Raw genomic sequence first — 15,850 nt, 5'->3', positions numbered from 1 at the left:
TGAGAAAAAGCAATCTAGCAGGGTTTTCTTGAAATGAAACACACGCACTATAAAATGCTGCTGATTTCGAGTTGCCGATGAAAACACAGCTGTTAACCGCAGCTCATATAGAAAGGTTGCCGAATAAAAAGAGGATGCCCACAATAGTCGCTCTCACTAGAGAAGATTGGAGCATTGTAAAAGCGTTTCAAAACAGTTTTTGATAATTCTTTCCACTGAAATTGTTAGAGCAGCTGTCAGCAAAAGATTGTAAATAAACCAATACTGCATATGTGTGCGTTCCATAGAGAAAAAGGCTATAGAAAGACGGTCGCTGCTTAGGTTGCCGAGAATACGTAAATTCCCCTACTTATCTTTCAACTACCACAGCCGGTTCGATAGCATTGATCTTGGTTCAGAAATACCGCATTATCATCCATGTCGTGTAGGATCATCATCAGTAGCTCGCTTCGGACCATGTAAACTACGTAGCCAGTCACGCTTTTCAGCATGTAATTAGAGGCGCCTGTGTGGATTATGTGATTGTGACAACAATCATAATCTTGTCACCGTAAGCACCACGCTCAAAAGCATCAAAGCTGTCGTTCTCCGGGTGTATCTCAAATGAAGCTTGCGTTTCTTTGTGTTAGATGAATTCTGAAATAAGTTGGATTCTAATTTAAACAAAATGCAAACACTTGTAACTCACGTTTTTGGTTACTGCTTTGATTAGTGAGATTAGCACGGTAGTCAAGTCAAATTGTAAGGGCCGTCAAAATGGCACGGTTTCCTCTTTCGTTGTCCTCTACCAGGAGATTTGCGCGCTTGTTCAACTCAACCATCAAATTCCGCTAGCACATACCATACCAGCAGAATCTTCGGAATCTTTGACGATTTGCTGGATTTCAGATATGATGGGCCACTCAATCGATTCTGAGACAACAGAGTAACTGACTGCTTTTCGCTGGTGGATTTCTGTAATATGCAAACAAATAAGTACTTCCGGAAAACAAAAACTTACTCCATCTCCATCTCGTTGTCGCTGCTAACCTTATGAATCCGGTAACGTTTTCGGTATGAACATGGATCGAAATTCTTAAAATCACAAACTTTTCAAAGCTGATGGGAAGAAAACTAAACGCAATTTCCTGTTCAAACGGTACATTGAACATTAAAAGAAAAACTACAAACTCGCCTGTCAAAATCAAAAAAAAAAAAAAAAAGGCGTACGCTGACCGAATTCTGCAACATTATTCGGACTTAGTATAATTTTGAAGTAGATTGTAAACGGATCAATGTACAAACATTGATTAACCATTGAAATGATTAAATTTTAATCATTTTTTGTTAGGTGAAACTAACGATTTTAAATTGGTTCACTACTTGACTAGCCTATTGGTCCCAAGCAAATCGACTAACGTACCCGATTATAGTATAAATTCCAGTACTACACAATATTTGTTTTGGTTCGCTATGAAAGTTTGACAGATAGAATGAGGGGTTAGTGGATTTTCCTATGTTTCGAGGGGTGAATCGATTAGCTTGGGACCGAAGATAGTACCAGAGCTGAGCCAAAAAGTTGAGCTCGTTTCTTCGGGACCTGCTGGTCTTAGAGTTACCTCTATGATAAAAGTTCCCGAACGAGATGTGCGGAACAGTTCAGCAAACGACTCCGATAGAGAATTCCAATTTATTTCTCTCAACCTCGAGAAACCTCAGCTAGCTCAGGTCATTGTCTCCTGTATAGCTATGTCATGTTTCGTCGCGGAGTAGAATGAAATTATCTCGCTTAACTTTTGCCATTCTGCTGATTCTTTCTTTTTCTAGATTAGGTGCTATCAAAGACAACATATCAAGAAAACTGGCAACTCTTCCATTTTCTCGTACACCGCTATGAGACAGGTAAAATCGCGTCATCTGCCGCTCAAAGGTAAATGCTTCGAACGAATTTGATAGCAAAGATTACATCCTCAGAGGAAAGGTTTATGTATTTTCTCATTTCTCTATGCGCTGCTTCCACCTTCCCTCAAGCGCAGCGCTACTGTATCTGTCGCTTGGAATCTGGCAAAGTTGCCAGTCTTCTTGATATGATGTCTTTGATGTTATGCTTTATGCATGATGATATTTAGATTACATAGATGTAAGAGCTACGTGCGTTATAATTGGTGTAAGTATACATTTATAATTCATTTAATACACACTTATAAGGTTTTCACTTTTTGTAACTCTTGTTTTACGTTACTCACAATAACAATTCGATGCACGGAGAACAAATTCGTTAAGTTAAGATAACATTCCTAATAGCTACTTTCACATGGAAAAATATTGTTATTTGAAAGAAACCTATAGTTATTCCAACATTAATTTGACCGTCAACTCAATCATATCTACCTAATAGATTCAACTGTTCATCTTATCCTCAATTCAACTATAACTTTGATCAATTATAACAACCGTCAAATGTAATTTATTGATATAATTTGGTTTCAAGTGATCATCATAAATCCACATACTTTTAACTTGTGATGCGTAGAGCAGGCGATAAGATAGCTGGCTCTCACGCAAATGAACACGGTTCAAATCTAAGTTGAATGTTCTTGTTCACCTTTTTATGATTTTGCAGTTGTGTTTTTGAGATCGATAAAGAAGCAAAACAAACTTCCTTAATATGTCGATAATGAAGAGCAGTTCGTTTAATGAACATTGTAAAATTTCGCTTTCCTAACAATAGTTTTCTTGAATCAACTAAAACATAGTTGTATTTTGAAGTTTAGCGTTTGTTCATCTACTGAAAAATATAGTTGAGCCAACCGAGGAGCCAACTATGGACTATAGTTGTTGCCTTCTATATATAGTCAAATCAACTTTAGTTTCGGGTTATCTCTAAAACAATTGAACAATATAGTTATTTTGACCGGAAAAATAATTGCGTCTGCTATAATTTATTCTCGGTGTGGCTACTCACGAGTTACCAATAAAAAAGTTCACGAGTCATATTTCGCGATCTATTTCATCACATATCGGGAACGAAAAGTTGTGCAAAGGAAGCTAGAGTGAAACATACACTAATAAAATTCTAAACTTATAGTTTATTTGGTTCGTACACATACTTCTTATAACATATTCAAAACATTATTTTTATATGAGTAAACATAAACATCATAACAAACCCCTTATCTGTTATAAGATAGCCCATAACACTTATATGAGTGACATATTTTATTTATATGTGTGATACCATAAAAAATATGTTTTGCATCATTATGCATCACATAATTTTGATGTTTGAGCGCTGAGTGGTGCTAACTTCTAACTGATTGGTGCAAGGCAAACGTGAGTAGGTGCATATAAATGATTTGTTTGAAATAACATTTTTTTTGCGAATTTTTCCGCAGGGATACGTCCAGGACGAGCAGGCTAGACCCTCTGATGCACCTTTCGACAGAAACGGGATGACTCAAACGGAAAACGTCTCCACGCGGAAAATCCCTCTGAAATTACCGATGTAGGCGAAATGTATGTAATGTCAGCCCAAGTGTCCCTAATTTGGGCCCTGACATCAATTCAGCAATCGACTAAATTTTCAATAGCAACCAAAAATATCAATTAATACCGTCCCAATGACGCGTTCATCTAAATTCAATTGATAAATAGCAGATTTTTAGTGATGGGCCCAATCTTAGATCCATAGGCCAACATTAGAGCCATTTCCCCTATTACGTATGAAGTAACAAAAAAAAAAAACACCGGATGCATGTATCTTTATTATTTTATTGTGTATATTTTTTTTTAATATTTTTAGTACATATAAAATATATGTACTTGACACGTAAACATTATTGTGTGTACCATGACTTTCATTTTAAAACGATACATAATCTTTATTTTCAACCAAGAAATAAATGTTATAAACCTCACACATAAATTTTATTTGCTTCGGCTAATGAAATTCATTTATTTTAGAACATTGATTTTATTTGCGGGAAACCAAATAATTTTTGAGTTCTCAAACATATTTTTTATTTGTGAAGGCTAATTGCAAAAAAATATGTGGTTTCACACATAAATGATATACGGATATTCTCCTCGGTGATATATTTTAACATACCTACACAGCTAAAAATAAATTTTAATATTACATCCAAGAGAATGCACTTTAATCACAGACAAACAGACATAACACTCACAAGTTGTTCATCGAACAAGCATTTAACAGTAAATTTAAAAGTATCTCAGTTGGTAGTACTGCCACTTGTGGCGCGCATAGTCAATTCCCTTGCGTTTGACGTTTACACACTACCGCCATCTGTTCAGCGTACTACCCACCACAGTCTACTCAACAGATGGCGGTAATGTTTTAGCGACGATGTTTTACAGTGAGAAATATTCAATGTGTTATGTCTGTTTGTCTGTGCTTCAATCATGTCGAAAATCTCATGCAATTTTTATGGCCACAACAATAAACAAATGCAGTAAAAGCAACGTCAGTTCATGCACTGTATTATTGATAATTTTGTCCTTTTTGGCAAGTAATAGGGGAAATGACGGCTTCGGCATGACAGACTATTTCCGGCAACCCAAATTGAAACACTATTTTTACTGGATTTTCTTACGAAAACACTTCGCTGAATGCATGCAAACGATTCTTTATGCTTTCAGCTTCAATTTGACTATATTTTTATCACTGAGAAAAAGCAATCTAGCAGGGTTTTCTTGAAATGAAACACACGCACTACAAATTGTAGCTGATTTCGAGTTGCCGATAATAGAACAGCAGATTTACATGCAGTTTAAATGGAACGGTTGCCGAAGAAAAACTGGCTGCCGACAATACTCGCTCTCACTAGAGAAGATTGGAGCTTTGTAAAAGCGTTTCAAAACAGTTTTTGACAATTCTTTCGACTGAAATTGTTAGAGCAGCTGGCAGCAAAAGATTGTAAACAAACCAATATTGCATATGTGTGCGTTCCATAGAGAAAAAGGCTATAGAAAGAAGGTCGCTGCTCAGGTTGCCGAGAATACGTAAATTCCCCTATTACACCATATTTTCAACACGATTGAAGTGCATCCACTTTAATGTGATATTAAAATTATTTTTTGCTGTGTACGCTCTCTTTTACTCTAATTACTATGCGGAGAACCAAAACTACTCAAACGGTTGAGTTCTTTAAACTTACTATTGAGTTGATGCCTCTAACTTGCTCTCTTGTTGTTGTCAAAAACGAAAAGAGCAAAACAACCCAAAATTGAGTTCTATTCACCCAACTCGACAGTTCCGTGTGCCAAGTTAAAATTGAGTAAGTTGTGTAAAACTCAATTTTGAGAATTTTGAACTTGACGTTGAGTGAAAACAACTTAAAAGTAAGTGATCCTGTTTACATGCGAGTGAATGACAACAACTCAAAATTGAGTAGGCGCTAGAACTCTAAATTGAGTTGGCGCACGGAACTGCCAACCTGGGTGAAAAGAACTCAAAATTAAGTTCTTTTCTCTTTCCGTGTAGATTGGATGGCTTGAAAGCTCAAGCTAAACATTGCATGAAAGTAACGAGCCAGACGGGCTACGTTCAAAAACCCCTAACCCCTGGTCAAGCCACGGAGGTCGTCTGGGGTGGGCTTCATCCGCCTCTTTTATGGGTTAGCTCACCTTTTAATTCTCAGGGTCGGCCACCGACCTCTTGAGGACTCAGAATCAACCGATCACTTACTTTACACATCAACAACTAACCACCGAACGGACTACAAACCCTCATCTGCCGAACAGGCTGGCTCTTTCGAAAAAAGGAATACTAATCAATAGAGAGAGAATTTAAATTCAAATGTTTATTTGAGCCGTTCTGTATAACCGTTGCAGCGCTGGGTCTCGTTGGTTGTGGGAGTCGGAAGGATGGATGGGTGATGAAACGTACCTTTCGCAGGGTTAGCCGAATAGTGCCGGCGGGCTTCGACGGGTGATACAAGCGGCGACGGCGGCGGTACTTTCAGCAGCGGCGGCCGCAGAGTTGCTACGGCGGAGATGTGTGCCGTCCGTATTTTTACCACGTGGGTTCCACGTACAGTGGAGTCGGTCGAATCCGCTCTGAGACCGTTAACGGTAGGTCCCCAGCGGAGGTGGTCGGGTTACGGTTAATCTGCCTACACGCTAGGAAACGGCTTGGTGTGCAGCAGAACGGGCGCGTGAGTATCGGTGGATCTTCTGCTATGACACCGTACAGCGTGGTGTATAGTAGACCTCACAATTGCGGACACTTAATGACGAACTGTTCGCACTCTATTCGCGTTACTTGTTATGTAACCGATCCAATAACTCACGATTTAGCTCCTCGGAGCGTCACTTGCACCAAATCGACCGAACTTTAATCACTTTTTGTGAGGAATTTTTATATAGACTTAATTGTTTCCTGGTCCTGACAAGAGTGATCGAGGCCTTCCCAATCCACTCCTATCCAAGCCATCCATCTCCTATTCCTTTTCTCTTCCATCCCATCATCTTCTTTTCACTCCCGGATCCAGTGCTGATGTGATGACTTTATTCCCTCTTTAATCCGCATTACTCCAACAAAGGTTTTTTATACCACTTCACCTCTGGCGGTGGCTCCATAGTAGAATTAATTTTGAATTCATTTTAACAATACTAGGTATCATATTTATGATTTTATATTTATGTTTTACTCGCAGTTTTCTATTATTTACAAGAACCAGTCCAAAAGGAAAAGTTTCAACAATTATCAAAATTCAAGAATACTTCATAAACAAAACGTAAATATAAATTCGGATAGATGACGGTTTATTGTTGCGGATTCTGTGAATCGGTAACATGCATTAGGTCCAGGGGGCGACACATCTAAATCTCAATTCTAGATGCTCAAAAAATCTCACACTAGCGAATAAATCTTCGAAAAATCTTCTTTCATTTCTCGCATCTACTTGCATCGCGAATCATCTTTTTGCAGGAAATCTTCAAAATCGTGATAAATCTTCTTTCTATCTACTCAGCGTACGCGCAGCTAGCCACAGCAAAACACAATATTTCCTGCATCGTAAATAGAGTCGTCCCCCTCGCATTAGGTCCTAAGTAACATTGATCGATTCTCTTCGTCGATTTTCTCTTTCGTTAATATCTTGAGCACATAACCTTTTTTTTGTTGTGTTTGTCGTATTAATGCTAGATAAAAGCTTCTTTTATCGATCTGTGTGCTGAAAATCCCTTGGAATGTTTTTTCATGGTCGTGGGGATACAATGAGAAAGTCGACGAAGATAATCGATCAATGTTACCTAGGACCTAATGCAATGTTCAGCTTAAACTGTAATTTTCTCGCAGTGATTGGTCGCATTCAACGAGACATTAGCTCCCGTAGGGAACTGGGACGGGACTTGACAACCCTAATAAAATTTGTATGGTTATTTTTCTTAACGACGTGATTGGAACAAATCCAAATCATTTGTGGAGAAGTTCTATAATTTGGGTTATCGTTCGCTTATGGTACACTGAAGTCTTTTTTTACACGGTTTTTTTTGTACGGTTATTTTTACAAGGTTTTCCACGATTTACACGGTACGTTTTTAACGATTTCTCGACAACGATACAACCTATCGACTTGATTCCAATCACATTATCCGTTTCAAGCTATAGGTAATCGAATGGCATACTTAGAAAAAAATCACATTTTTTGGTGTAAATACAGAAATTTTTAAAATATGTCTGTATGGACCATATCATGCTTTAATTACTGATGAGTATTCACTCGAGATACACTGGTCAATCTTTCATTAAACTGAAACACTACTGGTTGTCGCAAAGACCGAAACGAAAGTGATCAGCTCGATCGGTTCGTATATTAACAAAAGCTCTCGATCTCGCCCGCAGGCGTTACATGCGTTTTCATACATTGACAGTTGATGGAGAAGGTTGGTATCCAACAGTTCTTCCCCTTTGGAAAGCTCAAACTGTAAACAAGCAAATTAAATCGATATTTCACAAAGAAAAACCTGAATCTATTTTCATCTATTCGTACCATACTCGAAAGTATTATGTTAAATCTAATTTAATATTTATAACTTTTAATTCGAAAGTGATATTTACCACCACGCAAAAAACAGAATTCACTCCATACCTTCACTTCTTCCGATCAATATATTCGATCATTCTGGATACCAAAATTCATCATCCCTCGTTGACTTCCGAATACGTTTAGACCGCCTTACGCCAACATCGGTCATATCGCTCCATTCTTGCTTCCGCTTCCTGTTCCGATTTCGTGGTACCGGATCCCCGACTGGCTCCTCAGCTACCAATCCATCACGAATTCCCGATCCATTCGGATCATCTTCAATCCTCGGTCTTTGCCGATTCATCGTCATTGGTTGTTGATGTTGTTGTATGGAAATCGTAACGTTGGGCCTTGAGAACGCCCCACTATTTTTAGTGATCCGTAGCTGATTCCGGTGTGCCATAGTGACCACGCTTCCAAGCTGTACCTGAATTGTCATTGTCGTCGTCCTCTGTCCTCAAATACTGTAGTCGTTCACACAGGTCCGCGCTGGATTGTCCCACCTCCTCTTCGTCCGTCTCCTCAACGAAATGCACTGAATCACGCCTCATGTTCCTCAGTTTAAAGCATTTACGTTTGATGTGACCTCGTACGCCACAGAAGTCACACACCAAATCAGCATGGGGTCGAGTTTGGTTCCTTCTCCACTCCACAGGTTTAAAATTAGCGCTGTTCCTATTATTTCCCTGCCCACGCCTTCCAAATGTACCTCTTCCAGGTTGTGCTCCATTAAAAGGTCTATTAAAGCCCAATCTACTTTTCACAGGTCCCCTACTGGAACCTGCTTGATCAGAAAAACGATACACTGCCGCTAATTTTGCTAACGCTGAGCCATTAGGAGATTGAATTGAAGCTATTTGCACTGCATTTCCCACATCTTGCAACCTCCGAGCATTGGCCCCTGCCATCTCCCAAGTTGTGCAAATCTTTTCAGCCGAAGCTAGAGTCAATTTTTCTTCGTTGAATAAACGTTGTTGAAGTAATCTATCGCGCACACCTGCTACAATTCTATCTCTTATCGCCGAATCTTTAAAATCTGCAGAACTCTGCCTGCAGTTTTACCGAAAGAATAAAATCCTCAACCGATTCGTCGGGTTGCTGAACACGGTTGTTAAATTTATAACGCTGTATCAAATCCGTTTCTGTTTTATCAAAACGAGACTTCAGCCCGGCTACCATGTCGTCATATGACGCGTTCGTTAAAGCGTCATTAGGAAACAACAATTTAAGTTCAGTGAACACTGTTGGACCACTCATCGTAATGAGGTGTGCTTTTTTCATTTAAGTCTCCACCTGGTTCACCAAAAAGAAATAACCAAGGCGTTCAATCCAGTCGGCAAAAGAGTTACCCTTACGGTATGGTTCTATTGTAAGGGAAATATTGGTTTGAGCCATTTTCTATGGAATTTAGCTTTGTACGCGCTTTATTACAAAGTTCACACAAAAAAAGGTAAAAAGAAATGGAATAGGCTTACCGAGATTGCTGATGCTGTCGACCTTTGCCGTACACAGCTGGACCTTCTACCCTTTGGCAGACGATGTTTTAAGAAGCAGTGGGCAGAAAAAGGAACAGGACCAAGGTGATATAACCCGGTTGGCGTACTTGATTTGGAGGCGATAAAACTGCACCGGATGTACAGATAACGGCGACTCTAATCGTTGCTGTTTTAATTGGTCCGAACTAAAGTCCAGCACGTTGTCGGTTTTCTGGCCAGAGATGACTATTGCGTCGCCTTTTTAATAAAAACCGTTTTTCCTCGTCGACACTGATGAGTATTCACTCGAGATACACTGGTCAATCTTTCATTAAACTGAAACACTACTGGTTGTCGCAAAGACCGAAACGAAAGTGATCAGCTCGATCGGTTCGTATATTAACAAAACCTCTAGATCTCGCCCGCAGGCGTTACATGCGTTTTCATACATTGACAGTTGATGGAGAAGGTTGGTATCCAACAATTACAAATTGCATCAAAATCCGATTTTTTTTTAAAACATTTAAGCATGCGAAAAATCAAAATCTCGTAAGTTTTTTTTTACACGGTTTTTTTTACACGGTACGTATCCCCCGTGTAAAAAAAGACCTGAGTGTATTTGTTTATTAGGGAATCATGTAGCGAGCCAATTTTCTGTCAAATCCGAGCCAGTTTCTGATTGGTCGTTTTGACAGTAGCAATCGTGGAACAAAAAGGACAGAGGGATCCAGCCCAGTGGCAGACGCGTAGTCAACATGTTATACCGTGACAGCGGGCCCAGCATAGCAAAATAAACGATTTGGGCCCGGGACATGCTGCCTACTGTCAAACGCTGCTGTTGGTATAGACCTTGTTATTGGCCTGGAGGGATCGCATCAATCTGGCTGGCAGTGATGCCGGAATCAATGTTTACGTCACTGTCAACGTCAATGAAAGTTGAAATTGAGTGCACTGTGTGTTTTAAGCGATGGATATTGTTGTTTGTTTATGGTTGTTTTTATTGCGTTGAGCAAAAATGATGTACAAGCTGCTAAACTGCGGTAGAAACTCCGAATAAAATCCAAATTAAAATAGAAAAAAAAAACATATTTAACATTCTTGGCATCATTGGTCAACTCCTAAGAGGAAGAGGTGACAATTGGCTTCTTCCTCTTTTATTTCTATCTCTATCTCTATCTTTATCTATCTCTATCTCTATCTTACGCACATGAAATCGGCCAATCAGTAGCTGGTTCACGTTTGACAGAAAAGTGGTTCTTTTTCGCCGCCGTATTGTCACCTCTTCTCTTAGGTCAACTCCGTCAAACACCACGCACAATTTTCCGAAGGGCATTTTTCAAAAACATTAAGCAGAGTGAGAAGCTTGATTGTCAAGTCCCGTCCCGGGTACGGAAGTACGGCCGATCTATTCCAGTTGTCGCTTGCCTGCACACTTACTTCAGCTTATTCACCGGGTGAGTCGATCGTACTCAATTGCGTCTGATGCATTAGGTTGTCAAAATCTTAGTAAACGAGAAATGTCAAACTGAGTAAAAGCCACTCAGTCAGCCAAATCCGGGACTTAGAAAAAATGCCTGCCATGGTGGAGCAAAGTCTTTAGCTTCAGTTAAATGAATCTGGGGCAGGTAATTTCCATTTTTTATCAAAACAAATAAAAAACAAACTTCCCGGCTGAAAATATCACAGAGTGTCTTTGATTCACTCTGCGTAAGAACGTCGTCTGCTCAAAAGTGAGTAAAAGTGCGCCCGACCGATTTTCCCCCTCACCTATTCAACATCTCCCAGTACGGGTTGAATAAATTGAAACCTCGTCCACACTCCGAATCGACCATATTCGGAAAGTATTATTGAAAAAGGGGTGCTACAAATTTCACTACAGCAGCAGCGTAACAGACTATGATAATCAAATCAGTTATTTAAGATACATTTAATAAAGAAAGTAACCAAAGAAATCTACCATAAATTCACATAAATATTACTGCAAAATCCAGTGACATTTAGTTGAAAATCTCGTAACTTTCGAGTGAAGCCAATTGGGCGATGATCGTCCGATAAAATTTACGTGAAAATCACCAAATTTTCATATGAACCACTTGAAATAAAAATTCATTTCCAAAACACGTACTATTCACCTGAAAAGTACGATGGAAAATATCTATGTACCTTTTCAGGTGAATATTACGTGAATTTTATTTGCAGTGTATGTATTTACAGGCTGTTCGGGAGATATTGCTTAGAGAACTCAATACCATATCCTTTACTGCCTGCACATTGTAGGCGAAATTTGCGTAAATAAGTAAGAAATAAAGGTATTTAACCTTATCCGTTGCCATTTGACCTTTCATTATCGGAGTAACACATTGATGTTGATTTTCGGATCTCTGCATTTGAAATACCATTAGCTCAATTTTTCATAATTATTTTATTTTTGTATATATAATATATTTTAAATTTTTCATATACTTAAAGACATACTTTTTGTTTCCACTTTTCACTTAATTCTGAATGACATCTTCACCAAGTAACTTTTCTTTCGAGTTATTTTCATTCAAGCATGCTTTTGATTCCTTGCTGGATATCTCGCCATGTTGCAAATTTTTCTTGTGTTAGTAAAAACTAAGGGGACATTTGATAGAAACATCTTTCATCCTGTCTTGGAAAACATCGTTCCGTTCCGTTTTTGGCACAAATTGCACACTAATAATAGAAAGAAAGTAATCTTTGGAAGAAATTATAAACCTCTGTATAAATTTAATACAATTGTCAACGGGCAACTAAGAAAATCGTATGCTTACGTTCTAACTGAAGCCTAATTAACTTATTTCTACTAGAAAAGTATAATTTTTTTTGGCATCGATTCTACCGTTTTCGCTATAGCTCTGTTTGATAAATCTGTACAGGAAATTTTGAAAACAAATATCAAAATTAAACGAAGAGCACGAAATTCTTTGGATTGCTAGCTTTGGGACCGAAAATTATGAAACTATAATTTCATTTTGTACAAACTTATGATGGTTACTTTAATCGAAGAGAAATCAAATGTACATTTCCTTATGACCTATTAAGAGCAATCGAAGAAGATTCATTCATTAAAGTGAGCGCTGAAATTTGGGAGAAATTCGTTGTTTAGGAAACCTTGCCGTTTGTGCGGAAATGAAATGAGGGAGAGGGATCTATGCAGTATAGATTTTGAGCATATATAAGTTAAATCAATAATAAGGCAAAAATTTGCTAAAATTAGCGCGAGAATGTATCGAGAGCACGACTAGCGCATGTGCGACTGCCCTCACGTGGCAAATGTGGGAAGCATTCGTGTGTTAAGCGTTTCTCTTTGCTCGATGTGTCGGGGGTTCGCGTTCTGGCTATTATTGGCACGTACACGCTGGCTAGTCGGAGTTTGAATTCATTGTGGCATTCCATTCGTTATTAATTTTATATTATTGTCTGGTAACAAGATCAACTCCTTACAATTTGTTTTCTTTTATATTCTGTCTGTTAGTTACACGTTTTCGTTATATGTTGTTGTAATTTGCCTAAAGTAGTGAGAAACTTTTCGCTCGGGAAAAGAATGTATTTTTCGAGAACTTTCCCATCAATCAGCTTCCTTTAGTTCATTTTCTTTTCTTTTTTTTTACTGGAATGGTTATTTTTTAAGTTTTGTTGTTTTGAATTTTTTACGCTTGAATTTATGATTATTCGTAGAAATATTTAACAATACTTTATTATTAAATATAATATTTTCTTATTTTCCACTTACGTTCCTTAAGTCATAATTCAATAACTAAATAATGCTCAATAATAATATTCAGTAGTAATAATAAAAATAGTAATTCAAGTTAATGTTAATTCAAAAGACACTTGTTTTGCGTCATCAGCAACGCGCGTGTTAGCGCCGTGGGCTGTGACAATACGTTTGCTAAATTAACAGTTTCGTTGTTCGCTCGGTTTTACTGTTCATTGATTTCTTTGTAGACTGTATTTTGTAAAAAAGATTACAATATAACTCGATGTACTATTTCCATATCTTCAACCAGCATCTTACGTCAAATATGTCTTATAAATGTATAATACAGCTTAACATATTACATATTTTACAATGAGATAACCTTAGTCTTGCTATAGTTTCCATTTTGCTACTCAAAACAAAACGTTGCTCGGCGTTGTTGCAAGTATTTACACAGATATACTTATTAGTTTACGTTTTAGCAATTATCCAAACGTGTTTACATTACATGCTGCAAGCGGACAATTGATTCAAACCCTATTCTGGCAGCGAAGGCCGCTGCGTCGATGGGGGTTGCTGAAACCATTTGGTGATGAAGATGATCAATGCAAGCGGTTGGTGTCTGAATCGTTTAGTGTTCTGGGTAATTTCTTTACAATTTTCTGATCGTTGATTATTTTTTTATCCGTATTTAAGGAAGGAGTTAAAGGGATTCGTTTTCATCCGTTACTTTAGATAGGATAGATATTTATCGTTTGGAAGAAAAAGTATGGGGAAAAGTGTACTTTGTAGTATAATAGAAAGTTTGAGATATTAGTTGTCAATTCGTTTCAAAGGTTAAATTTTACTTTATTGTATTGTCTTGTTAACACCGTGTGGTCCAAAAATGCGTATATATTTTTTTTCTGATTTCTTTTCTTTATCTAGAGTATTTCCATAGGTTTTGAAATAAAACATAAAATTAAAAGAATAATTGCTAGACCCAGCCTTGAATGATGTTTATTTGTTTTTTTTTGCAATAGTTGTTTTCATGTTTGGCATAAAATCAACACTTTTTCCTTCATTATGGCAACTGAATTCACGTGAGTATTTTACAGGTTGTGCACATCGTGAGTTTTTTTTTCATCACACAGTGACACGCAGCTTAAACGCTAAATCACTTATCAGTTAGCAAAAAATAAGTAATCCGAGAGTCGTAACAGGCTAAATTCTAGACACTACACAAATAAACCTTAGCGAAGGAATGAGATTCGAGTTGCTTGCTTAAGAGTTTTACCTTTTTCACCTTTCTTATGTAGGCATAAGAAGAGTATAGCCGGAGACAATCAACACTGTATAGGGTTGGTCTCTCGAGGATCGATAAGAAATTTTAAATGCACAGCTTCTATTAACACCTCAACGCCCCGTGACACTGACTGGGTCACTAGCGATGTGCGTCAAAATATAATAAAACTGGGATCAGTTCACTGTTGATTTTGAAGTTTTCAATTTTTAAGTACGATCATTCGTTTTGCCTTGTTTGTTGCCGAAAATACCGCGAATGAATTTATTAACCAATAATCAACACTAACTAAATCAAGTTATCGAAAAAGTTCGAACAACTTTTCGATGGAGCAGTTATATACATAATGTTGTTTGTTTGCCTTTTCTAATGTACTCCACCGATTCCACTGCCGTAGCCCATGAAGCTCGAGTTGAGATAACTGTCCACAAGTAGGCGTCGATCAAAGTATGAAACTGGCGGTATCGAGGTTTGGAATGGCACAGTAGGCGGTGGTCCTCCCATCGAAGGTGGCGGCGGCGGAGGCGGAGGCGGCGGAGGTGGCGGTGGTCCAGGAAAAACTAGCGAACTAGTACATCCTGGCCGACGGCCGCGTCTGCCGGGTCGGTTCTGTGGCGGATGGTGAGACAGCGCTGAGGCAGCCGTCATTGGTGAGTAACCACCGGCGACGGCTGGGGACGGAACTTCCCGCCCCTGATCCTCATCTTATTTACCTTCCCTGTATGGCTTGCAGTACGAGTATCGGTGGTTCATGTGCTGGCTGTAGGAACCCGAGTGCGAGAATCGTTTGAGACATTTGCAACACTGGAATGGTTTCTCGCCGCTGTGCAGCCGTTTGTGCTCCGTCAGGTGGTGTTTGTGTTTGAAGGCCTTTGGACACTCGACGCACTTGTAGGGACGCTGACCTGTGGGTGGGCGAAAAGTGTGAACACAGGTTAGTGGAGATGCTGGTATACTATTACTATGACTAATAAATATTCACTCAAGGATACGGTGACTAGGGTTGGCAATACCGGAGGTTTATTTCTAAAACCGGTAAAACCGGTATTAGGAGGAACTATAGAAAAACTGCATAATTATAAGAAAATATGTTTCTTGGTAAATGATTCGATTCAGTAGGAAATGCACTCATCAAAGCTAGGCTTGTTCGTTAAAGTAAAATTTAAGAAAGTAAAGAGCGTTTATCGTATTATCTCCCAAACGAGAACGGATCTTACTGACGAAGTAAGTAGGATGTACAATACAAAGGGCATCGTAAATCATCTTCATATATTTGCCTTTCAAACCCTCAGCATAGGCAGTAGGCAAACTCTTGTTTAATAACTTTTTTCAAACTGTT

At 38.5% G+C, this 15,850-nt stretch overlaps 1 protein-coding gene across 1 annotated transcript in view; it reads right to left on the bottom strand.

Annotated features, from left to right (window-relative positions):
* Positions 1–11,910: 11,910 nt before the first annotated feature.
* zfh1 (Zn finger homeodomain 1) overlaps positions 11,911–15,850 on the bottom strand; it is a 123,204-nt gene continuing 119,264 nt past the window's right edge. The window contains exon 5 of the mRNA XM_065237492.1: positions 11,911–15,416. Coding sequence (XP_065093564.1) covers positions 15,217–15,416 — 200 coding nt within the window. The 3' untranslated portion in view covers positions 11,911–15,216. The remainder of the gene's footprint in view (positions 15,417–15,850) is intronic.

The sequence above is a fragment of the Ochlerotatus camptorhynchus genome, unplaced genomic scaffold (genome assembly GCF_037179485.1).
Source record: "Ochlerotatus camptorhynchus isolate MF236.1 unplaced genomic scaffold, CSIRO-AGI_Acam_v1.1 ptg000626l, whole genome shotgun sequence".
NCBI lineage: Eukaryota > Metazoa > Arthropoda > Insecta > Diptera > Culicidae > Ochlerotatus > Ochlerotatus camptorhynchus.
Note: the sequence above shows the minus strand (reverse complement) of the source record. Positions and strands in the feature narration are given on the sequence as shown.